General features: G+C 47.1%; 1 protein-coding gene across 1 annotated transcript in view; it reads right to left on the bottom strand.

The window, feature by feature from the left end:
• Positions 1 to 24540, bottom strand: part of LOC110520435 (immunoglobulin superfamily member 3) — a 133392-nt gene that overhangs the window by 4567 nt on the left and 104285 nt on the right. Inside the window, exons 6-7 of the mRNA XM_021597754.2 lie at positions 22445 to 22876; positions 583 to 993 (exon numbers count right to left, since the gene is read on the bottom strand). Coding sequence (XP_021453429.1) covers positions 583 to 993; positions 22445 to 22876 — 843 coding nt within the window. The remainder of the gene's footprint in view (positions 1 to 582; positions 994 to 22444; positions 22877 to 24540) is intronic.

Here is a 24540-nt window from a genome sequence, read left to right as displayed (position 1 = left end):
TCTGGGTTAGTGGGTTGGAGGTGAGTAGAGGACATAGTGGGGTCAAGGTTAGTGGGTTGGAGGTGAGTGAGGGCGTGTGGGGTCGCAGTTCTGTTGGGGAGACAGAGGCATAACATTGATGGGCATTAGGGGTTGGAGGGGTGGACAGGTGGGTTATCCCCCTCGGCTCTAGGGCCAGGCTATGCCCATCTGTGCCAGCTGGCACCATAGCCACAACGTCCGCTCTGCCACCTGAGCTCTGCCCAGGGCAGTTGATGTGGTCATCAGAGCGAGACGGCCTTGAGGACAGGGGGAGAGTAGAGAGGGGAGGGTTGTTAGGCACAGCTGGTCACTGCTAGGAGGTGACTGAACCACATGGGCAAAGAACAGCTACTGTTAACCACAGAGAAAGACACAGAGATAGAGAGACAGTGACCGAGAGAGAGAGAGAGAGAGAGAGAGAGAGAGAGAGAGAGAGCGAGAGAGACTGGGCTCTTGCTATATCTTTTGGGAAGATATCTGTGTGTGAAGGCTGAGGAGTCCTGTGCTAGTTTGTACCAGCCTCCCTCCCCTGATCCCTCCTTCCCTCCTCTTTCTCCTCACCTGGCTGTCTGACGAGGACCTGTGTGAAGCCTGAGGAGTCCCGTGCCAGTCTGTACCAGGCTCCGTCTGGATCTGTGAGCCACTCCTCCACCAGGCAGTAGTAAGTCCCAGAGTCGCTGCTCTCTGCCCTGTTCAGTGTCAGCGCATACAGCTGTGGCGACATCCTCTCTGCCTGCACCCGCCGCCTCAACCTCTCCTCGTCTGCGTACGCGCCATACTCAAATGCACCTGAGCGCTCAATCCTCAGCAGGAGCTCGTCGGCCTCGGCACCCGTTGCGCGGCGCACGTACCAAAGCATGGCATGCTGTGAGTCGGTGCTGGTCTGAGAGGCCACGGAGCAGTTGACGCGCACACGGCTGTCCTCCAGGTAGACCAGGGACTGGTTGGTCTTCTGCACACGCAGCTTAGACACTGTGGAGAAAAGGGGAGGGAGGTGGAGAGGAATGGAGGAAGAGGGGTAGATAAAGGAGAGAGAGAAGTTATTTCAACAATCATTTCCCTATTTCTAGAAACAAGTGAATGCTGGTGACAGGTATACAATGCAATTTCTGTTTGACAGACGTGTCGAGGCTGTCTTCATTTCCTGCTGAACAGGAGAGGATATTAGTGTGTGGGCAGAGAACAGAGAGAGACAGAGGGAGGGAGGGAGGGAGGGAGGGAGGGAGGGAGGGAGGGAGGGAGGGAGGGAGGGAGGGAGGGAGGGAAAGGATGGCTGTCAGTGTACGACAGAGCGAGGGAGGAAGAGAGGCCTTGAATAAGTTGAAGGGAGGAGTAGGGAAGATTCAGTTTAATAGTGAGAGGGGGAAAGATGGATATAGGGAGAGATGAAGGAATCCAGGCTTTGGGAGAAAGAGAAGAAGAGATGGAGAGATGAAGGAATCCGGGCTGTGGGAGAAAGAGAAGAAGAGATGGAGAGAGGGAGAGATGAAGGAATCCGGGCTATGGGAGAAAGAGAAGAAGAGATGGAGTGAGGGAGAAAGGAAGGAATCCGGGATTTGTGGGTAAGATACTTGTGGGAGTTAGAGGGAGGAAGCGAGGGAGATATGGAGGGAGTACTAGAATAAGATGTCAGGGAGGTACAGTAGTGGATAGGTTACTGGGATGTCAGGTGTTTTATTAGATTAGCTACAGGTACATCAGGTATGACCAACCGGGTGTGTCTCACAGTGGGAGAGGCTTTAGGAGAGGAAACACAGCTTGTACACACAAACACACACCTTGACTGAGCTCCATTCTATCACTTCATGTGCCCTCAAATTCTCAAACATTTCAACAGCTGCACCATCGAGAGCATCTTGACTGGCTGCATCACCGCTTGGTATGGCAATAGCACCGACCTCAAACACATGGCGCTACAGAGGGTGGTGCGGACAGCCCAGTACATGACTGGGGCCGAACTTCCTGCCATCCAGGACCATTATATCATGTGGTGTGAAAGGAAGGCCTGGAAAATCGTTAAAAACTTTCTTTCCGAGCCAACGAATGCTCCCTCTGCTTCCGCATGGCAAGTGGTACCGTCAAGTCTGACATCAACAGGCTCCAGAAAAGCTTCTAAGACTGCTAAATAGCTAAATAAATAGCTAACAAAATGGCTACACGGTCTACCCTTGTATTTTTGCACTGTCTCTATGCACACTCACAGGGCAGTGCACACTCAAACAAACACAAACACTCACTTCACAATTTGCTCTCACACATAATATGCTTTACATTTATACTGACTCTACACTCATGCACGCCCACTCACATACAATCCTCATATACGCTGCTGCTAGTCTGTTTATTATATATCCTGATGCCTTGTCACCTTACCCCTCCCTATACATACAGTTGAAGTCGGAAGTTTACATACACTTAGGTTGGAGTCATTAAAACTCGTTTTTCAACCACTCCACATATTTCTTGTTAACTAACTACAGTGCCTTGCGAAAGTATTCGGCCCCCTTGAACTTTGCGACCTTTTGCCACATTTCAGGCTTCAAACATAAAGATATAAAACTGTATTTTTTTGTGAAGAATCAACAACAAGTGGGACACAATTATGAAGTGGAACGACATTTATTGGATATTTCAAACTTTTTTAACAAATCAAAAACTGAAAAATTGGGCGTGCAAAATTATTCAGCCCCCTTAAGTTAATACTTTGTAGCGCCACCTTTTGCTGCGATTACAGCTGTAAGTCGCTTGGGGTATGTCTCTATCAGTTTTGCACATCGAGAGACTGACATTTTTTCCCATTCCTCCTTGCAAAACAGCTCGAGCTCAGTGAGGTTGGATGGAGAGCATTTGTGAACAGCAGTTTTCAGTTCTTTCCACAGATTCTCGATTGGATTCAGGTCTGGACTTTGACGTGGCCATTCTAACACCTGGATATGTTTATTTTCGAACCATTCCATTGTATATTTTGCTTTATGTTTTGGATCATTGTCTTGTTGGAAGACAAATCTCCGTCCCAGTCTCAGGTCTTTTGCAGACTCCATCAGGTTTTCTTCCAGAATGGTCCTGTATTTGGCTCCATCCATCTTCCCATCAATTTTAACCATCTTCCCTGTCCCTGCTGAAGAAAAGCAGGCCCAAACCATGATGCTGCCACCACCATGTTTGACAGTGGGTATGGTGTGTTCAAGGGTGATGAGCTGTGTTGCTTTTACGCCAAACATAACGTTTTGCATTGTTGCCAAAAAGTTCAATTTTGGTTTCATCTGACCAGAGCACCTTCTTCCACATGTTTGGTGTGTCTCCCAGGTGGCTTGTGGCAAACTTTAAACAACACTTTTTATGGATATCTTTAAGAAATGGCTTTCTTCTTGCCACTCTTCCATAAAGGCCAGATTTGTGCAATATACGACTGATTGTTGTCCTATGGACAGAGTCTCCCACCTCAGCTGTAGATCTCTGCAGTTCATCCAGAGTGATCATGGGCCTCTTGGCTGCATCTCTGATCAGTCTTCTCCTTGTATGAGCTGAAAGTTTAGAGGGACGGCCAGGTCTTGGTAGATTTGCAGTGGTCTGATACTCCTTCCATTTCAATATTATCGCTTGCACAGTGCTCCTTGGGATGTTTAAAGCTTGGGAAATCTTTTTGTATCCAAATCCGGCTTTAAACTTCTTCACAACAGTATCTCGGACCTGCCTGGTGTGTTCCTTGTTCTTCATGATGCTCTCTGCGCTTTTAACGGACCTCTGAGACTATCACAGTGCAGGTGCATTTATACGGAGACTTGATTACACACAGGTGGATTGTATTTATCATCATTAGTCATTTAGGTCAACATTGGATCATTCAGAGATCCTCACTGAACTTCAGGAGAGAGTTTGCTGCACTGAAAGTAAAGGGGCTGAATAATTTTGCACGCCCAATTTTTCAGTTTTTGATTTGTTAAAAACGTTTGAAATATCCAATAAATGTCGTTCCACTTCATGACTGTGTCCCACTTGTTGTTGATTCTTCACAAAAAAATACAGTTTTATATCTTTATGTTTGAAGCCTGAAATGTGGCAAAAGGTCGCAAAGTTCAAGGGGGCCGAATACTTTCGCAAGGCACTGTATAGTTTTGGCAAGTCGGTTAGGACATCTACTTTGTGTATGACTCAAGTAATTCTTCCAACATTTGTTTACAAACAGACTATTCCACTTATAATTCACTGTATCTCAATTCCAGTGGGTCAGAAGTTTACATACACTAAGTTGACTGTGCCTTTAAACAGCTTGGAAAATTCCAGAAAATGATGTCATGGCTTTAGAAGCTTCTGATAGGCTAATTGACAGAATTTGAGTCAATTGGAGGTGTACCTGTGGATGTATTTCAAGGCCTACCTTCAAACTCAGTGCCCCTTTGCTTGACATCATGGGAAAATCAAAAGAAATCAGCCAAGACCTCAAAAAAATTGTAGACCTCCACGAGTCTGGTTCATCCTTGGGAGCAATTTCCAAACGCCTGAAGGTACCATGTTCATCTGTACAAACAATAGTACGCAAGTATAAACACCAGGGGACCATGCAGCCATCATACTGCTCAGGAAGGAGATGCGTTCTGTCTCCTAGAGATGAACGTACTTTGGTGCAAAAAGTGAAAATCCCATAACAACAGCAAATTACCTTGTGAAGATGCTGGAGGAAACAGGTACAAAAGTATCTATATCCACAGTAAAGTGAGTCCTATATCGACATAACCTGAAAGACCGCTCAGCAATGAAGAAGCCTCTGCTCTAAAACCGCCATAAAAAAGCCAGACTACGGTTTACAACTGCACATGGGGACAAAAGATCGTACTTTTTGGAGAAATGTCCTCTGGTCTGATGAAACAAAAATAGAATTGTTTGGCTATAATGACCATCGTTATGTTTGGAGGAAAAATGGGGAGGGTTTCAAGCCAAAAAACACCATCCCAACCGTGAAGCACAGGGGTGGCAGCATCATGTTGTGTGGGTGCTTTTCTGCAGGAGGGACTGGTGCACTTCACAAAATAGATGGCATCATGAAGAAGGACAATTATGTGGATATATTGAAGCAAAATCTCAAGACATCAGTCAGGAAGTTAAAGCTTGGTCGCAAATGGGTCTTCCAAATGGACAATGACCCCAAGAATACTTCCAAAGTTGTGGCAAAATGGCTTAAGGACAACAAAGTCAAGGTATTGGAGTGACCATCACAAAGCCCTGACCTCAATCCTATAGAACATTTGTGGGCAGAACTGAAAAAGTGTGTGCGAGCAAGGAGGCCTACAAACCTCACTCCGTTACACCAGCTCTGTCAGGAGGAATGGGCCAAACTTCCCGCAACTTATTGTGGGAAGCTTTTGGAAGGCTACACGAAACGTTTGACCCAAGTTAAACTATTTAAAGGCAATGCTACCAAATACTAATTGAGTGTATGTAAACTTCTGACCCACTGGGACTGTGATGAAAGAAATAAAAGCTGAAATAAGTAATTCTCTCTTCTATTATTCTGACATTTCACATTCTTAAAATAAAGTGGTGATCCTAACTGACCTAAGACAGGGACATTTTCACTAGGATTAAATGTCAGGAATTGTGAAAAACTGATTTGAAATGTATTTGGCTAAGGTGTAGGTAAACTTCCGACTATCACTCCAGTATCCCTGACCATTGTAAATATGGTACTGAAACTGACTGACCCTGTATATAGTATGCTTACTTACTTTATCATGTTCTTATTATTTTTATTTCTCGTGTTTTTGTTCAAATTTGTTATTTTTAATATTACATTGTTATTGATTGGCTTTAGAGCTTGCAAACGCATTTCACAGTACTTGAAACCATTGAAACATAACACATTAATAACTGACAAGTCACACGAAAAGGTACGTTATTAATGTAAAATAAAACCAACCTCACTTGAACACTAGGGCATGAAGCCACTTCAACACAGATATAGGCTTGTTAGTAAGACACACCTCTCTATTGCCTGTGCTAAGCCTTGATAGAACCGACTGCCTGGAGTCACAACTATCTGCCTACAGAATTTCACCCGTACTCACAGATTGGTGAATGCGCTCGTGTGTGTGTGTGTGAGCTAGCATTTGGCCACACTCTTAGTATTTTCACAGCTAAAAGGCATCTCCGGGCCCTCTCCCCTCTCCACAGTGTCGGGCCCTCTCCCCTCTCCACAGTGCCGGGCCCTCTCCCCTCTCCACAGTGCCGCATCCTCTCCCCTCTCCACAGTGCCGGGCCCTCTCTCCTCTCCACAGTGCCGGGCCCTCTCCCCTCTCCACAGTGCCGGGCTCTCCAGTGAGTTCTGAAATTAGTCATCATTAGCTGGCTCCACACTGGAGAGACTCGTCTGAACACCGACAATCACTCCAGCCAGAATTACAGTCAAACCCCCCGGAATCCTGCCAATCATCCTCCGAGAGAGAATAACCTCAGTACCTCCGGGAGTGGAACCGTGCTGGATTTGATTGGCACAGGACAAAGCACAGCGCTGTTTATTCCCATTTGAAGTTAGCCTCCATTAGGAAAAGAGGAGACTGTGAGGGTTGATAGCCTGTTGCCTTGGACCAGTCTTTACAGAAAGGCCTGTTCAAAGCCTGACAAATTACTAGCCATTCAAGCCCATTATGGCACATTATAACCCCTTATGAAGGCATTATAAGTCATCATGAATGTTGAAACGGGTCCAATGACTCCATAGGAAGAAATCCATGTGTGCTCTTTAGAAGATCAGGGCTACTGAAAGCCTTTTCTCACTGCAGAGAGAGAGGGAGACTACGCACCAGGACCAGTCTCTCTATCACACACACACACACACACACACACACACACACACACACACACACACACACACACACACACACACACACACACACACACACACACACGCATTTAAAATGAGGTTGTCTTCAACAGGAAGAGGCAGAGAACAGGGCTGTAGAGTACATGGACTGGTAACATATGCATACTGTACGTGTGAGGCTCTCTCCCTCTCTCTGTGTGTGTGTGTGTACCTGTTTTCCTACCTCATCAGGAACCGAATGTCCGAACAATTCACCCGAATGTCCTGACAAAGTAGGGAACAATAACTTTTTTTGTCCTGAATGTCCTGAATTTATTCAAATGCTATTTTAAGCCTAAAAGTTAGGGTTAAGGTTAGAGTCTGTGTGTGTGTGTGCGTGTGTGTGTGTGTTAATGCTTTGGGAATAGAGCATGCTGTTCAATCATGCATATGTAACAAGGCCATACATCATGTATGGGTACTGCCAATTCCCTTTACAGCTGAATTCTTACATTTATCTGTATGTCTGTGTGTGTTTCAGAGAGTCAATGTCTATGTTAAGTGTGTTTGGATGTTCTGCGCGAGTGTGTTTCTTTAATGAGTCTCGTGGGTACCAAACCAAAGTAAGACAAATCCATAATTGGAAACACTTGTCATCTCCTTTCTGCATTAGCTGGTGTGTCACTCAAGCCCAGGCCCTATGCCTTTATGTGTTTATGTGCTCAACAGGCTCTGAGGTTTGTTCTCCTCTCCCTCTCAGCTCTGTGTGATCTCTCCCCAGTGCAAGAGATAGTGAGTGCAGCTGAGATCCTGTGTATGATTTATGCCCCTCCGAGACCTCCGTACTTTTTACTACTGTCAGTGAAAGGGGCGGATTCTGGCAATTGGGAGCCAATCCGATGCTAGATGGTGTAGATGAGGAAGGATGATCATATTAGAAGTTAACCTTGAACTTTAATGCTGCCATAGCACTTCCCTCCACGCTGGTTTCCAGGGCAACCCCATCTCCCAGGGCGACCAAGGGTGTGGCCAGAATACCTGAAGGAGTCCTGCTGGGTCTCCAAGTCAGGGAGCAGACCCAATTAAACACTGCCATCGCCAGGCACGATTAAACAAACAGTTAATTAACATTCAGCCCCTGACTCTCCAAAAACAGAGTGAGTGTTCTCTCTTTGTTGGAAAATTAAACAAGCAAGTAAACAACTGTTTGAAAAGCCTACCCCCTCCCTGAGTGTGTCCAGTTTGTCGTCAGAAGGCGTTAATTGTGGCGTGTTGCTGCAGAGCCCAGATAAAGCTTACTTTTATTCCCCCTTATTTATCAGTGGCATAAAGCACACAATGACCACAATCACAGAACCATTCACATCCTGAAAAAGGCAGGAAAACAAGCTTTGTGACCGACGCATCCACGCATTCCCTCTTCCCTCTCCTCATAGCTATATGCCACAACGCGGCTTTGCAGAGCCAAGTGCAGGAACAGAAGAAAACGTCTTGGGGAGGTATTTTACGGTCCAGGGGGTGGGGAGGAAAGTGTACTGTAAAGGCTGTGCTCTGCAGTATCTCTCCAACCTCTCACCATCACTCACTAGCAGTCTAATCAGAACACCGCCTATCTGTCTGTCTGCCTGAACTGAATGACACAACATCAATTACAATTCTCAGACCGATGCAAAACAGCCCAACTATAGGGATGTGGAGTATAAAATACTACGCAGGAAAGAAACCTTCCAGCATTCATCCAGACGGCAAACTCACTCCATCTCGCTCTCCTTCTCTGTCGGTCTGTCTAACTCTCTCTCTCTCTAACCCCTTCCTCTCACTCCATCTCGCTCTCCTTCTCTGTCTGTCTGTCTAACTCTCTCTCTCTCTAACCCCTTCCTCTCACTCCATCTCGCTCTCCTTCTCTGTCGGTCTGTCTAACTCTCTCTCTCTCTAACCCCTTCCTCTCACTCCATCTCGCTCTCCTTCTCTGTCGGTCTGTCTAACTCTCTCTCTCTCTAACCCCTTCCTCTCACTCCATCTCGCTCTCCTTCTCTGTCTGTCTGTCTAACTCTCTCTCTCTCTAACCCCTTCCTCTCACTCCATCTCGCTCTCCTTCTCTGTCGGTCTGTCTAACTCTCTCTCTCTCTAACCCCTTCCTCTCACTCCATCTCGCTCTCCTTCTCTGTCGGTCTGTCTAACTCTCTCTCTCTCTAACCCCTTCCTCTCACTCCATCTCGCTCTCCTTCTCTGTCTGTCTGTCTAACTCTCTCTCTCTCTAACCCCTTCCTCTCACTCCATCTCGCTCTCCTTCTCTGTCGGTCTGTCTAACTCTCTCTCTCTCTAACCCCTTCCTCTCACTCCATCTCGCTCTCCTTCTCTGTCTGTCTGTCTAACTCTCTCTCTCTCTAACCCCTTCCTCTCACTCCATCTCGCTCTCCTTCTCTGTCGGTCTGTCTAACTCTCTCTCTCTCTAACCCCTTCCTCTCACTCCATCTCGCTCTCCTTCTCTGTCTGTCTGTCTAACTCTCTCTCTCTCTAACCCCTTCCTCTCACTCCATCTCGCTCTCCTTCTCTGTCTGTCTGTCTAACTCTCTCTCTCTCTAACCCCTTCCTCTCACTCCATCTCGCTCTCCTTCTCTGTCGGTCTGTCCAACTCTCTCTCTCTCTAACCCCTTCCTCTCACTCCATGTTGCTCGTGCTCTCCACCTCCCTCTGCTGTCTCCATCTCTCTTTCTCATCCCTCCATCTCTCAATCTCTCACCACTCCTCTCTCCATCTCTCACCCCATTCTCTCTCTCTAACCCCTGCTGCTGTCTGTCCCAGACACCGTGCCCCTGCCAATCACAGCCAGTCTCATCACCTGCCAGGACATGAATATTCAGAAGGCTCACCTACAGGGTCATGCATATTCATGAGGCTCCGATGAAGAGCTCATACAGGAGGTGGTGTCAGTCCCTGGTTCACATTTTGCTGCTCAGTCTTAAATAGTGTTTTCTGCGCTTTATGATCATTCATCTGAACAGACTTGACAGCTGGAAACATTGGATACATAATTCAGAGGGGTTGGGTTAAATGCGGAAGACACATTTCGGTTGAATGCATTCAGTTGTGCAACTGACTAGGTATCCCTTTTCCCAATATTGCACCACTATATAGAAAATAGGGTGCCATTTGGGACAAAGACAATATGACTCCCCACTCAGCCTAGGGGCCTGCTAGCATCTATCCACCTACACAGGCCTTTTGATGAGTGATGCTTCAGTCACAGTTTCTAAAGTCAAGAGGCGCAACATCGTGAGACTTCTGGGAACGCTTGCGAAATAGACCATCAGATCAGTCAGCGATTTGGGGTTTGAGAAGTCAACGAGAGAAGTGACAAATTATTCTTTAGTTGTTAATTTTCTCGAAATCAACCTAGAGTCGAGCCAATGTCTTAAGTAGTTGAACATGTTATTTCTCCAACCTTGTGAAAGTGACAAAGTGACACGTTTTCATTTTCGTCAAAAGCAGTTAGACCAGATGATGTGTTTCTGCACATGAGCATAGCTAGCCAACGTCGCCATGATACATACACGCATGATCTGGGATTTCTATTGGCGAAGCAGTTCCTGCCTATCTTCACACTGTACTGTCTTTGCTTCACTATTTCAGGCCTACAAGTCCTCATGTCATTGTGGCAGTGGGGAAGAATCAAGTCAGAGAAAAGAGACAGAGGACATGAAGATGAGGATTAGAAAATTAATGAAAAAAGGTAGATGAATGAAAAAATAGGAGAGGAGCAGCACAGGGTGAAGAGAGGAGTGAGAACAGGAGAGAGAAGCAGCACAGGGTGAAGAGAGAACAGGAGAGAGAAGCAGCACAGGGTGAAGAGAGAACAGGAGAGAGAAGCAGCACAGGGTGAAGAGAGGAGTGAGAACAGGAGAGAGAAGCAGCACAGGGTGAAGTGAGAAGAGGAGAGAGAAGCAGCACATGGTGAAGAGAGGAGTGAGAAGAGGAGAGAGAAGCAGCACAGGGTGAAGAGAGAACAGGAGAGAGAAGCAGCACAGGGTGAAGAGAGGAGTGAGAACAGGAGAGAGAAGCAGCACAGGGTGAAGAGAGAAGCAGCACAGGGTGAAGAGAGAACAGGAGAGAGAAGCAGCACAGGGTGAAGTGAGGACAGGAGAGAGAAGCAGCACAGGGTGAAGAGAGAAGAGGAGAGAGAAGCAGCACAGGGTGAAGTGAGGACAGGAGAGAGAAGCAGCACAGGGTGAAGTGAGAGGAGTGAGAACAGGAGAGAGAAGCAGCACAGGGTGAAGAGAGAACAGGAGAGAGAAGCAGCACAGGGCGAAGAGAGAGGAGTGAGAACAGTAGAGAGAAGCAGCACAGGGTGAAGAGAGAGGAGTGAGAACAGGAGAGAGAAGCAGCACAGGGTGAAGAGAGAACAGTAGAGAGAAGCAGCACAGGGCGAAGAGAGAACAGGAGAGAGAAGCAGCACAGGGTGAAGAGAGAACAGGAGAGAGAAGCAGCACAGGGTGAAGAGAGAACAGGAGAGAGAAGCAGCACAGGGTGAAGAGAGAACAGGAGAGAGAAGCAGCACAGGGTGAAGAGAGAACAGGAGAGAGAAGCAGCACAGGGTGAAGAGAGAACAGGAGAGAGAAGCAGCACAGGGTGAAGAGAGAGGAGTGAGAATGAGAGAGAAGCAGCACAGGGTGAAGAAAGAGGAGTGAGAACAGGAGAGAGAAGCAGCACAGGGTGAAGAGAGAACAGGAGAGAGAAGCAGCACAGGGTGAAGAGAGGAGTGAGAATGAGAAAGAAGCAGCACAGGGTGAAGAAAGAGGAGTGAGAACGAGAGAGAAGCAGCACAGGGTGAAGAGAGGAGTAAGAACAGGAGAGAGAAGTAGCACAGGGTGAAGAAAGGAGTGATAATGAGAGAGAAGCAGCACAGGGTGAAGAGAGGAGTGGGAACAGGAGAGAGAAGCAGCACAGGATGAAGAGAGGAGTGAGAACAAGAGAAAAGCAGCACAGGGTAAAGAGAGGAGTGAGAACAGGAGAGAGAAGCAGAACAGGGTGAAGAGAGAGGAGTGAGAACAGTAGAGAGAAGCAGCACAGAGTGAAGAGAGAACAGGAGATAGAAGTAGCACAGGGTGAAGAGAGAGGAGTGAGAACAGTGGAGAGAAGCAGCACAGGGTGAAGAGAGAGGAGTGAGAACAGGAGAGAGAAGCAGCACAGGGTGAATAGAGGAGTGAGAACAGGAGAGAGAAGCAGCACAGGGTAAAGAGAGGAGCGAGAACAGGAGAGAGAAGCAGCACAGGGTGAAGAGAGTAGCGAAAACAGGAGAGAGAAGCAGCACAGGGTGAAGAGAGAGGAGTGAGAACAGGAGAGAGAAGGAGGACAGGGTGAAGAGAAGAGTGAGAACAGGAGAGAGAAGCAGCACAGGGTGAAGAGAGGAGTGAGAACAGGAGAGAGAAGCAGCACAGGGTGAAGAGAGAACAGGAGAGAGAAGTAGCACAGGGTGAAGAGAGGAGTGAGAACAGGAGAGAGAAGCAGCACAGGGTGAAGAGAGGAGTGAGAACAGGAGAGAGAAGCAGCACAGGGTGAAGAGAGAGGAGTGAGAACAGGAGAGAGAAGCAGCACAGGGTGAAGAGAGAACAGGAGAGAGAAGCAGCACATGGCGAAGAGAGAGGAGTAAGAACAGGAGAGAGAAGCAGCACAGGGTGAAGAGAGGAGTGAGAACAGGAGAGAGAAGCAGCACAGGGTGAAGAGAGGAGTGAGAACAGGAGAGAGAAGCAGCACATGGCGAAGAGAGAGGAGTAAGAACAGGAGAGAGAAGCAGCACAGGGTGAAGAGAGGAGTGAGAACAGGAGAGAGAAGCAGCACAGGGTGAAGAGAGGAGTGAGAACAGGAGAGAGAAGCAGCACAGGGTGAAGAGAGAGGAGTGAGAACAGGAGAGAGAAGCAGCACAGGGTGAAGAGAGGAGTGAGAACAGGAGAGAGAAGCAGCACAGGGTGAAGAGAGGAGTGAGAACAGGAGAGAGAAGCAGCACAGGATGAAGAGAGAACAGGAGAGAGAAGCAGCACAGGGTGAAGAGAGAGAAGTGAGAACAGGAGAGAGAAGTAGCAAAGAGAAAAGAAAGGAAGCAAGAAGGAGCATGGGGAAATAGTGGATGAAGGGAAGCTAAAAAAATTAATAATAATAAAAATGAAAAAACTGGGAGAGAGTTCTCCTGGGAGGATTTGGGACCAGTGGGGGGCTCTTGAGTCTCCACTCAGGGAGGCTTAACTTTTTAAACCCAGCCCGCTCCTCCGTTAGCATTAGTCTAGCCACAGGCTGAGTCCCAGAGGGATGTAGGGGGTCAAAAGCTCAGACGCACTCTCATCCCCCAGGACGGCTCACCAGCTGGGCTACTCCTCCCTGCTGCTCAGCCTTGGCCCGGAGCACCATCTCTGGGGAGAGGTCTGAGCGGGTTCCCTTCTGGAAGGGATGAGGGATGGGGCTAACCCCTGGCTGTGGAGTGGCTGCTACTCTGTTCCTCTGCTATAATGGGAAGCTTATTTCTACGCTAATGATGTCGATGTATCTCTGATCCTTTTGTGTCGAAGGGAGATTTACCCCCCCCACCAACCCCCTTGACCCCCCCCCCCCCCCCTGATGTCATTACGATTGGGGTAATTAAGGGGATCTGCACACACCCAACGGCAGCATCACACACAAAAACACGTACTTATGTGAACACACACATCCGGCAGCCTTTCTCCTCTGCCTCCTGCTTGCTGTCTCAGAGATGGATCACTGAACTCTGCCTGGCCTAACGGGAAAGGGAGAGTTGAGGGTTGGAGGAAGGGAGGGAGGGAGGGAGGGAGGGAGGGAGGGAGGGAGGGAGGGAGGGAGGGAGGGAGGGAGGGAGGGAGGGGCGACGAGAGGTGAGGAAAGAGGCGAGGAGGGTCATGGCAAGGGAACTCTGGGTAGTGTTTAATGACCCACCAGAAGCAGGCAGGGAAATGGGAGAATAAAGTCATACCAGGCAGGCCTGCATGCGTGTGTGTGCGTCCTTGCATGTGTACACGCTGCGTATGTGTGTGTGTGTGCCCACAAGTGTGAGTGTGTACACAAATGTTTGTTAAGGGAAAGGGGGTCTGCCAGTAAACATCAATGATGTCCATTAAACCAGTGGTGGACTGTGGTCGTAGATATTGTTGAGAGAAGCCAGTGCTGACTGCAGACACCCCCCTCCCTCGAGCTATCTCTATGTATAGTGGGGAGAACAAGTATTTGATACACTGGCGATTTTGCAGGTTTTCCTACTTACAAAGCATGTAGAGGTCTGTAATTTATATCATAGGTACACTTCAACTGTGAGAGACGGAATCTAAAACAAAAATCCAGAAAATCACATTGTATGACTTTTAAGTAATTCATTTGCATTTTATTGCATGACATAAGTATTTGATCACCTACCAACCAGTAAGAATTCCAGCTCTCACAGACCTGTTAGTTTTTCTTTAAGAAGCCCTCCTGTTCTCCACGCATTAACTGTATTAACTGCACCTGTTTGAACTCATTACCTGTATAAAAGACACCTGTCCACACACTCAATCAAACAGACTCCAACCTCTCCACAATAGCCAAGACCAGAGAGCTGTGTAAAGACATCAGGGATAAAATTGTAAACCTGCACAAGGCTGGGATGGGCTACAGGACAATAGGCAATCAGCTTGGTGAGAAGGCAACAACTGTTGGCGCAATTATTAGAAAATGGAAGAAGTTCAAGATGATGGTCAATCACCCTCGGTCTGGGGCTCCATGCAAGATCTCACCTCGTGGGGCATCAATGATCATGAGGAAGGTTAGGGATCAGCCCAGAACTACATGGCAGGACCTGGTCAATGACCTGAAGAGAGCTAGGACCACAGTCTCAAAGAAAACCATTAGTAACACACTACGCCGTCATGGATTAAAATCCTGCAGTGCACGCAAGGTCCCCCTGCTCAAGCCAGCGCATGTCCAGGCCCGTCTGAAGTTTGCCAATGACCATCTGGATGATCCAGAGGAGGAATGGGAGAAGGTCATGTGGTCTGATGAGACAAAAATAGAGCTTTTTGGTCTAACTAACTCCACTCCACTCTAACTCCACTCGCCGTGTTTGGAGGAAGAAGAAGGATGAGTACAACCCCAAGAACACCATCGCAACCGTGAAGCATGGAGGTGGAAACATCATTCTTTGGGGATGCTTTTCTGCAAAGGGGAAAGGACGACTGCACTGTATTGAGGGGAGGATGGATGGGGCCATGTATCGCGAGATCTTGGCCAACAACCTCCTTCCCTCAGTAAGAGCATTGGAGATGGGTCTTCCAGCATGACAACGACCCGAAACACACAGCCAGGGCAACTAAGGAGTGGATCCGTAAGAAGCATCTCAAGGTTCTGGAGTGGCCTAGCCAGTCTCCAGAACTGAACCCAATAGAAAATCTTTGGAGGGAGCTGAAAGTCCGTATTGCCCAGCGACAGCCCCGAAACCTGAAGGATCTGGAGAAGGTCTGTATGGAGGAGTGGGCCAAAATCCCTGCTGCAGTGTGTGCAAACCTGGTCAAGAACTACAGGAAACGTATGATCTCTGTAATTGCAAAGGTTTCTGTACCAAATATTAAGTTCTGCTTTTCTGATGTATCAAAAAGTAGGGAAAACCTGCAAAATCGGCAGTGTATCAAATACTTGTTCTCCCCACTGTATAAGAAAAAAAGCAAAAAAAAATTGTCCATTAAAATAACATGAAATTGATCAGAAATACAGTGTAGACATTGTTAATGTTTTAAATGACTATTGTAGTTGGAAACAGCAGATTTTTTCAATGGAATATCTACATAGGCGTACAGAGGCCCATTATCAGCAACCATCACTCCTGTGTTCCAATGGCACATTGTGTTAGCTAATCCAAGTTTAACATTTTAAAAGACTAATTGATCATTAGACAACCCTTTTGCAATTATGTTAGCACAGCTAAAACCTGTTGTTCTGATTACAGAAGCAATAACACTGACCTTCTTTAGACTAGTTGAGTATCTGGAGCATCAGCATTTGTGGGTTCGATTACAAGCACAACATTACTATTGGATGCTGGCCTGCTAGGCAGAGTTGCAAAGAAAAAGCCATATCTCAGATTGGCTAATAAAAAGAAAAGATGGGCAAAAGAACACAGACACTGGACAGAGGAACTCTGCCTAGAAGGCCAGCATCCTTGGGTCGCCTCTTCACTGTTGGTGTTGAGACTGATGTTTTGCGGGTACTGTGTGTGTGTGTGTGTGTGTGTGAGAGAGAGACAGAGAGAGGTAGTGAGAATATAGGAGAGCAGTATAGTGTAGGGTAGTGCTAAAGAACCATCACGGCAGTCAAGCTGCATCCCACACACTAGTGCTCCTTGTATTAGACACTGATTTACATGAGGAGCACCCGTGCTGCGACTCCCCTGAGTTACAACTTCAATTACAGCTGCAACACACACACACAAAAACACGTGCACAAACACATTCACACAGCCAGATTAAGGAGCATAGCTAGAGATGGAGGTAGACAGGGTAACCCTACACAGAGGTGAGGGATGGATACAGAGGAAAGGACAAGGAGATAAAGAAAATACAATTAGGTCTGCAGATTTGGAGAAGACAGAGGTGTCTCTGTGTGTGTGGGGGGGGGAGGGGGGGGGGGGTAGAGATTGTGTTTCAGTGTCAGGAGCAGTGGGAGTGTGTGTGGTGGTGCAGTCTGTGAGGAAGGCACAGAGAGATCAGAGCTTCTCAGAAAAATGCTCTTAATTTATCACCTACTGTGTGTGTGCGCGCAAGAGAGAGAGAGTGTGCGTGTGCGTGCACACGTGTGTTTGTTCGAGTTTATAATATATATATATGAGGGAGAGAGAAAGTGTGTGTGCGTGTTTATAATATATATGAGAGAGAGACAGACCAGATAAAGAAAGGAGAATGGAAGAAGAAGGAAAGAGCAGGAGGCAACCCTAACCCTTTTCAGACACAGCTTTATACATCACATCAGCTACTAAGACCAGGTCTTCCTTAAATACTGTATGCCTGCATCCCAAATGTCTGCAAAAGGCTCCTTATTCCCAATGAAGTGACCTTCTTTTGACTCTAGTGCAGTGCACTACTTTTGATCAGGGATCTGGTCAAGTAATGGCCAGCATAGTGTACTGTATGTAAACTATTTCCAGTAATGACCAGCATACTGTACTGTATGTAAACTAGTTCCAGTGATGATCAGCATACTGTACTGTATGTAAACTAGTTCCAGTAATGACCAGCACACTGTACTGTATGTAAACTAGTTCCAGTGATGACCAGCATACTGTACTGTATGTAAACTAGTTCCAGTAATGGCCAGCATACTGTACTGTATGCAAACTAGGTCCAGTGATGATCAGCATACTGTACTGTATGTAAACTAGTTCCAGTAATGATCAGCATACTGTACTGTATGTAAACTAGTTCCAGTGATGATCAGCATACTGTACTGTATGTAAACTAGTTCCAGTAATGACCAGCATACTGTACTGTATGTAAACTAGTTCCAGTAATGACCAGCATACTGTACTGTATGTAAACTAGTTCCAGTAATGATCAGCATACTCTACTGTATGTAAACTAGTTCCAGTAATGACAAGCATACTGTACTGTATGTAAACTAGTTCCAGTAATGATCAGCATACTGTACTGTATGTAAACTAGTTCCAGTAATGATCAGCATACTGTACTGTATGTAAACTAGTTCCAGTAATGACCAGCATACTGTACTGTATGTAAACTAGTTCCAGTAATGACCAGCATACTGTACTGTATGTAAACTAGTTCCAGTAATGACCAGCATACTGTATTGTATGTAAACTAGTTCCAGTAATGACCAGCATACTGTACTGTATGTAAACTAGTTCCAGTAATGACCAGCATACTGTACTGTATGTAAACTAGTTCCAGTAAATATCCGCATACTGTACTGTATGTAAACTAGTTCCAGTAATGACAAGCATACTGCACTGTATGTAAACTAGTTCCAGTAATCATCAGCATACTGTACTGTATGTAAACTAGTTCCAGTAATGACCAGCATACTGTACTGTATGTAAACTAGTTCCAGTAATGACCAGCATACTGTACTGTATGTAAACTAGTTCCAGTAATGACCAGCATATTGTACTGTATGTAAACTAGTTCCAGTAATGATCAGCATACTGTACTGTATGCAAACTAGTTCCAGTAATGACCAGCATACTGCACCATATGCAGGCTAGAGTGGAGGTGTGGACACCGCAGATCTCTCTCTCTCTACAGTAAGTAGGACATATCCCTCTCCCTCGATCATCTCTCTTCCTATTCCACCACAGCCCAGGAACCAGAGAACGTTAATATCACGTTCCTCAAACCACGCAGACAGACACACACACGGCGCTCTCGTTCACACACACGCACTGATGAGAAAATCTATTCAATTCCCCTAACCGTCATTAATCTGAGCCCCGGCTCCATTACGGAGATTCAGCATAATGAGATGGTGTGTGTGTGTGTGTGTGTGTGTGTGTGTGTGTGTGTGTGTGTGTGTGTGTGTGTGTGTGTGTGTGTGTGGGGGGGGGGGAGAGTTATGAGGAGCTGGTATTAGATTGTGTAGTGCTATGACTGAAGCGTCCCTGCTGATGTGCAGGACAATGTGTTTGTTTTACATTTTACAGAGACAAAAAGAAAACGCATCTAATATTCCTTCTGTCATTGTGTGCCGTGAGTCCTGTGTGTGTGTGTGTCTGTGTGCGTATGTCTGTCTGTGTGAACGCTAATAAAGAAGTGTGTTCCGATCTAAGATAATTACACTCTTGCACAGGGACAGAATCCAGGAGTGTGTGTCTGATGGAAATCTCCTGCATGCAGCCTCTAGTCTAGGGGCTAATCTGAGTCAAAGTTCAAGGCATCGGAGCTCCCAAAGAAAGCACAAGAGAGAACAGACTCTGCCTCCTCGTGCAGCAGCAAAGCTCTTCATGTTCCAGGAGAAGAAGACCAGAGCACACCAGCCACAGGGGCTGAGGTTGGGGCTCTGCAGGGAGATGGTTTGGAGCTGAGAATGGTGCTGGGTTATGCCGGTCCAAAGCCCTGGAGCCGCACATATTCCAGAGGCACCGTCCCATCACAGGGAGGGAGCTGCAAACTGTATGTATGAATGCAGAGTATGTATATGAGTAGCATTATGCAGACTCATATGTAGATGGAGATGCACACACACACGGTAATGGTGAGGAAGCTCATACATATTGAGCAGGCCAGTGGGTACAGGCACATCTGGAAGCATGATTTAAACTTTCTTAATAATGTATTAGGTCAGATGCTGTGTGATGCTCTCACACGTCATTACCCCAGCTCTCCTGTCCCGCTCGTTTCTGCTTCTTTGAGAGAGAAAGTGGAAATGGCAAATGCCAGCCACTCATTTAGCCAGGAGTGGTTAACATTTAGGAAAACAGAGAGGGGAAAACAGGGACAGCCTACATTCTGACAGATGAATCACAGCTCTAAAAGGAGCCCTGTGACGTGTAAGTGTGTCTATGTGTGTCCATGTGTCTGTGCGTGTCAGGACTAGTTAAGGAGGAAAACAGGATTTGACTGAAACAATAGAAATAAAGGATGGAATATGGAATATGGAGGAGCCAATAGGGGAGCTGGATTAGTCCACCTCACAGCCAATTAAACACTCCCGTTAAACACTCCCCATCGTAACTGATCACTTCGCCATGGTAACTCATGACATTGTCAAGGTAAATGATCATATCATCACGTTAACTGATAGTTTTACCAAGGTAAATGATCATATCATCACGGTAACTGATAGCTTTACCAAGGTAAATGATCATATCATCACGGTAACTGATAGCTTTACCAAGGTAAATGATCATATCATCACGGTAACTGATAGCTTTACCAAGGTAAATGATCATATCATCACGGTAACTGATAGCTTTACCAAGGTAAATGATAACGTCATCATGGAGTTGGTGCGGAGCTAGAGAAGATAGCTCCATGGTTTTCTCTATTGTACTGTACAGCACTCAAAATGTGTGTGTGTGTGTCTGTGTGTGCGTGTGTGTCGTTGGTTCCCTTCACTAGCGGTAAACAAAGTAAAGTGCACATCAGGGAAACTAAACAAGCGTTCAGGATGATAAGTCGATTGCCAAATCACTCCTGAATGGTCTGGTGAGTGTTTCTTCAGCTGGAGTGGCTGAGGCCAGAGAGCCAGCCAGCCAGTTGAGCAGAACACTGTAGATTGTGTAGTGCTATGCTGCTGTGCTGCTGTGTGTGTGAGTGAAAGTGTGTGAGGGAGTGAGCCAGTCTAGTAGTGGTAGATAGTAGTGGTAGAACCCCACACAGCCAGTCTCAGTGATAGTAGTGGTAGAACCCCACACAGCCAGTCTCAGTGATAGTAGTGGTAGAACCCCACACAGCCAGTCTCAGTGATAGTAGTGGTAGAACCCCACACAGCCAGTCTCAGTGATAGTAGTGGTAGAACCCCACACAGCCAGTCTCAGTGATAGTAGTGGTAGAACCCCACACAGCCAGTCTCAGTGATAGTAGTGGTAGAACCCCACACAGCCAGTCTCAGTGATAGTAGTGGTAGAACCCCACACAGCCAGTCTCAGTGATAGTAGTGGTAGAACCCCACACAGCCAGTCTCAGTGATAGTAAAGTGATGGAACCCCACACAGCCAGTCTCAGTGGTAGAAGCCCACACAGCCAGTCTCAGTGATAGTAAAGTGATGGAACCCCACACAGCCAGTCTCAGTGATAGTAGTGGTAGAACCCCACACAGCCAGTCTCAGTGATAGTAAAGTGATGGAACCCCACACAGCCAGTCTCAGTGATAGTAAAGTGATGGAACCCCACACAGCCAGTCTCAGTGGTAGAATCCCACACAGCCAGTCTCAGTGATAGTAAAGTGATGGAACCCCACACAGCCAGTCTCAGTGATAGTAAAGTGATGGAACCCCACACAGCCAGTCTCAGTGATAGTAGTGGTAGAACCCCACACAGCCAGTCTCAGTGATAGTAAAGTGATGGAACCCCACACAGCCAGTCTCAGTGATAGTAAAGTGATGGAACCCCACACAGCCAGTCTCAGTGATAGTAAAGTGATGGAACCCCACACAGCCAGTCTCAGTGATAGTAAAGTGATGGAACCCCTCACAGCCAGTCTCAGTGATAGTAAAGTGATGGAACCCCACACAACCAGTCTCAGTGATAGTAGTGGTAGAACCCCACACAGCCAGTCTCAGTGATAGTAAAGTGATGGAACCCCACACAGCCAGTCTCAGTGATAGTAAAGTGATGGAACCCCACACAGCCAGTCTCAGTGATAGTAAAGTGATGGAACCCCACACAGCCAGTCTCAGTGATAGTAAAGTGATGGAACCCCACACAGCCAGTCTCAGTGATAGTAAAAGTGATAGAACCCCACACAGCCAGTCTCAGTGATAGTAAAGTGGTGGAACCCACTACTGGCTTCACAGGCAGCATGAAAGAAACACCCCAGGAAACACCCCAGGTCCACGGTGAAAGGGTGTGTCCACGGTTATCAGTGTGTTGTTCAGTGTGTGTGTATGTGTGTGTGTGTGTGTGTGTGTGTGTGTGTGTGTGTGTGTGTGTGTGTGTGTGTGTGTGTGTGTGTGTGTGTGTGTGTGTGTGTGTGTGTGTGTGTGTGTGTGTGTGTGTGTGTGTGTGTGTGTGTGTGTGTGTGTGTGTGTGTGTGTGTGTGTGTGTGAAAACAGAGAGCATCCCAGGGCATGCACACACTATAATGAGGCAGTGCACAAACACTCCTCAGCTCAGAGTGACAGCAAGGTCAGAGTGCAAGTCTGAATGACTTCAGTTTCCTCACAGAGAGAATACATAAACAGCCTGGGAAGCCAACACAAGCACTGACATTAACTTCCTCACCACACAAACTCTGCCTCAACATTATCAGTGTGTTGTTCAGTGTGTGTGTATGTGTGTGTGTGTGTGTGTGTGTGTGTGTGTGTGTGTGTGTGTGTGTGTGTGTGTGTGTGTGTGTAAAGGCCTATTATTGCAACAGTGTGTGAGGCCACTGGGGGTATAGTTAGTGAATTGTTGATGAGGGAAAGAGTTCAAGAACATAGCTCTATGTCTTCCATCTCTTTTGTTCTATCTCAGTCCCCACCCATTTTCTTTGTCTCTCTAATCACTCTCTCTAGTGGGGGATATTAACGATCCATCGTTACTCTACTCTGCTCCATTAGGAGGTTCCGCCCTAGCCCAGTGCTTCGCTACACACACACAGTCTGTAAACCAGAGAGTGAGAGCAATTAGAGCAGAGAGAGAGCGAGAGAGAGATTCTAATGCCCATATATCCTAGGCAACACAGACCTAATGGGCAGAACAAACACTGCTCATACAAGACACACTCCTCAGACTGAACACGGCTCAGCCAGAACACAGCAGGGCAGGGAGGCAGCGAGGAAAACCCCCTGTTGCAGCATATGTTCACCTCTAAACATTGCCTGACCTCAGGCCTACCGCAGTCATTCTCTGTGTTTCTCCCTGTTTTGTGTGTTAATTGATGCCCAGAAGGTTAGAAGTGTGTTTGTTTGGCCACATGGCTCCAGGTGTGTGGGTGTCCCACCTGGCTGTAACACGCTGATCCCCAGCAGGTTGGACGTCCTGTTGGCCACTTTGCTCCAGGTGTTGTCGTAGTTCCTCCTCCACAGGAGGGCAGAGCACTGATACGTCCCCGCCTCCTTGCGCCCAGCGCGCGTCACAGACAATCTGAAGTTGGTGTTGGAATGGGAACGGTCCACGGTGGTGCGGGTGCCCAGGCCCAGCAGCTGCTCGCCCCACTGCAGCGTGCCCTCGCGGGTAAATGTCACCAGGTCTCGGAACATGCCTGCTGTGCCAACCTCCCCAGAAGAGCCCGAACTGGCGGGCATGAAGCGCCAGGTGACAGAGGCAGGCACACGAGGGTTATGGCGGGGCTTCACCAGGCACTGGAGGTCAAACGAGTCGCCAAATGTCACGCTGGGCGTCCGCGACGACGCCGAGACCACAAAGGAGGATTCTGGGAAAACAGGAAGAAATGCATTACTGTTGGGGAGTAAGGGCAAATCCAAACTGACCCCTAGCTGCTATTTTTTTTATTTAACCTTTATTTAACTAGGCAAGTCAGTTAATAACACATTCTTATGTATAAAAGACTGCCTATCCCGTCAAAACCCAGACGACGCTGGGCCAATTGTGCGCCGCCCTATGGGACTCCCAATCACAGCCAGATGTGATGCAGCCTGGTTTTGAACCAGGTACTGCAGTGATGCCTCTTGCACCGTCTTAGACCACTGTCCCACTCGGGAGTCCCTATCCTATTCCCTAACTCCTATTCCTTAACTCCTATTCCCTAAGCACTTTACTATTTTAAAAAAAACAAAAAACATTTTAGTCATTTAAAACAGCAATTGGGTTAAGTGCCTTACTCAAGGGCACATTGACAGATAATTCACCTAGTCGGTTCTGGGATTTGAACAAGCAACCTTTCGGTTACTGGCCCAATGCACTTAACCGCTAGGCTACCTGCCACCCACTTGATGTACATGTGAAAGGATTGGAGAGGTAAGCAGTGGGGCAGGCCAGGCAGCATAACAGAGGCCATGGTGGTGACAGACTGTGATGGAGAAACCCTCTACTTTAATACACGGACAAAGGGGGAGTGAAGGAGAAGGGATTGCAAAACTGAGTTGCATTCAGGGAGAGTTGATGTAACTTGCCTTTGATCAACAAGTTAGCCGTTAGAATCCATTCACTGTCCTCTGAAACACAACATTATGGAGAGGTTGTATAAATGTGTGTTTGTAGAAGATGTACTGCATTTATAGGGTTAATGCTAACACACAGATCCCCCCTCTCTCACGGTGGGCACAGGTCGGTGGGTGGGTGGGGGAAGGATTCACCTGCTGAGATTAACACTGACAACACTTACCCAGGGTGCACAGGGGCATAGTTCCAGAGCAGAGATCGATTTCTCATGACTCCCCGGGGTGGCCACAGACAGCCATTTGCCCAGCAAAGGGAGTGTGTGTGTGTGTACGTGTGTAAGAGCAGAGCTGAAAACCATTGGTGATGCACCACCAGGAAAGGCTCCAGGGAGAGATTTTCTCTAAGAGCTGATGTTCGATCTGCTTGCTTCTCTAGCCAATCCAAACTTTCCTCATTAAGATAACAACAGTCACCCTGGTTCAGATAATAGGGTCAACATACACCTACACCACACCACTTAGAGAGAAGAGAAAGAGGTGGGAGAGGTTCCCCGGTACTTCGGTCCACCATCAGGTATCCTGCTGTAATATCCTTCATTCCAAATGTCAACAAAAGAAAATACGCTAGACGAGGTGGGATCTTTTTGTGTCTGTAAAAGGAATTATGCAAGAAATGTCAGTGGAAATGCTTATGTACAAATATTGATATAATAACCATCATATCGAAGTAAACTTGGAGTCACACGATGACATGTTGTGTGGTCCTCCCACTACGACTCGCAGTTTACCAGGCTACAGATGAAATCAGCTCCCTGTCAACACTCAGAGCACACTACCACTAATCCCCACAGGGCAGACAGCCACAGTAGAAGAAGACGCATTGTGATAAAGGGGAATGCAAGGCCAGGTGGAGGATCATCTTGAAGACACATGTACACGCTAGGGATGGGGTTGATTATTTGAATATTTGAAGATC

This window comes from Oncorhynchus mykiss, chromosome 3 (assembly GCF_013265735.2).
Source record: "Oncorhynchus mykiss isolate Arlee chromosome 3, USDA_OmykA_1.1, whole genome shotgun sequence".
NCBI classification, from domain to species: domain Eukaryota; kingdom Metazoa; phylum Chordata; class Actinopteri; order Salmoniformes; family Salmonidae; genus Oncorhynchus; species Oncorhynchus mykiss.
Note: the sequence above shows the minus strand (reverse complement) of the source record. Positions and strands in the feature narration are given on the sequence as shown.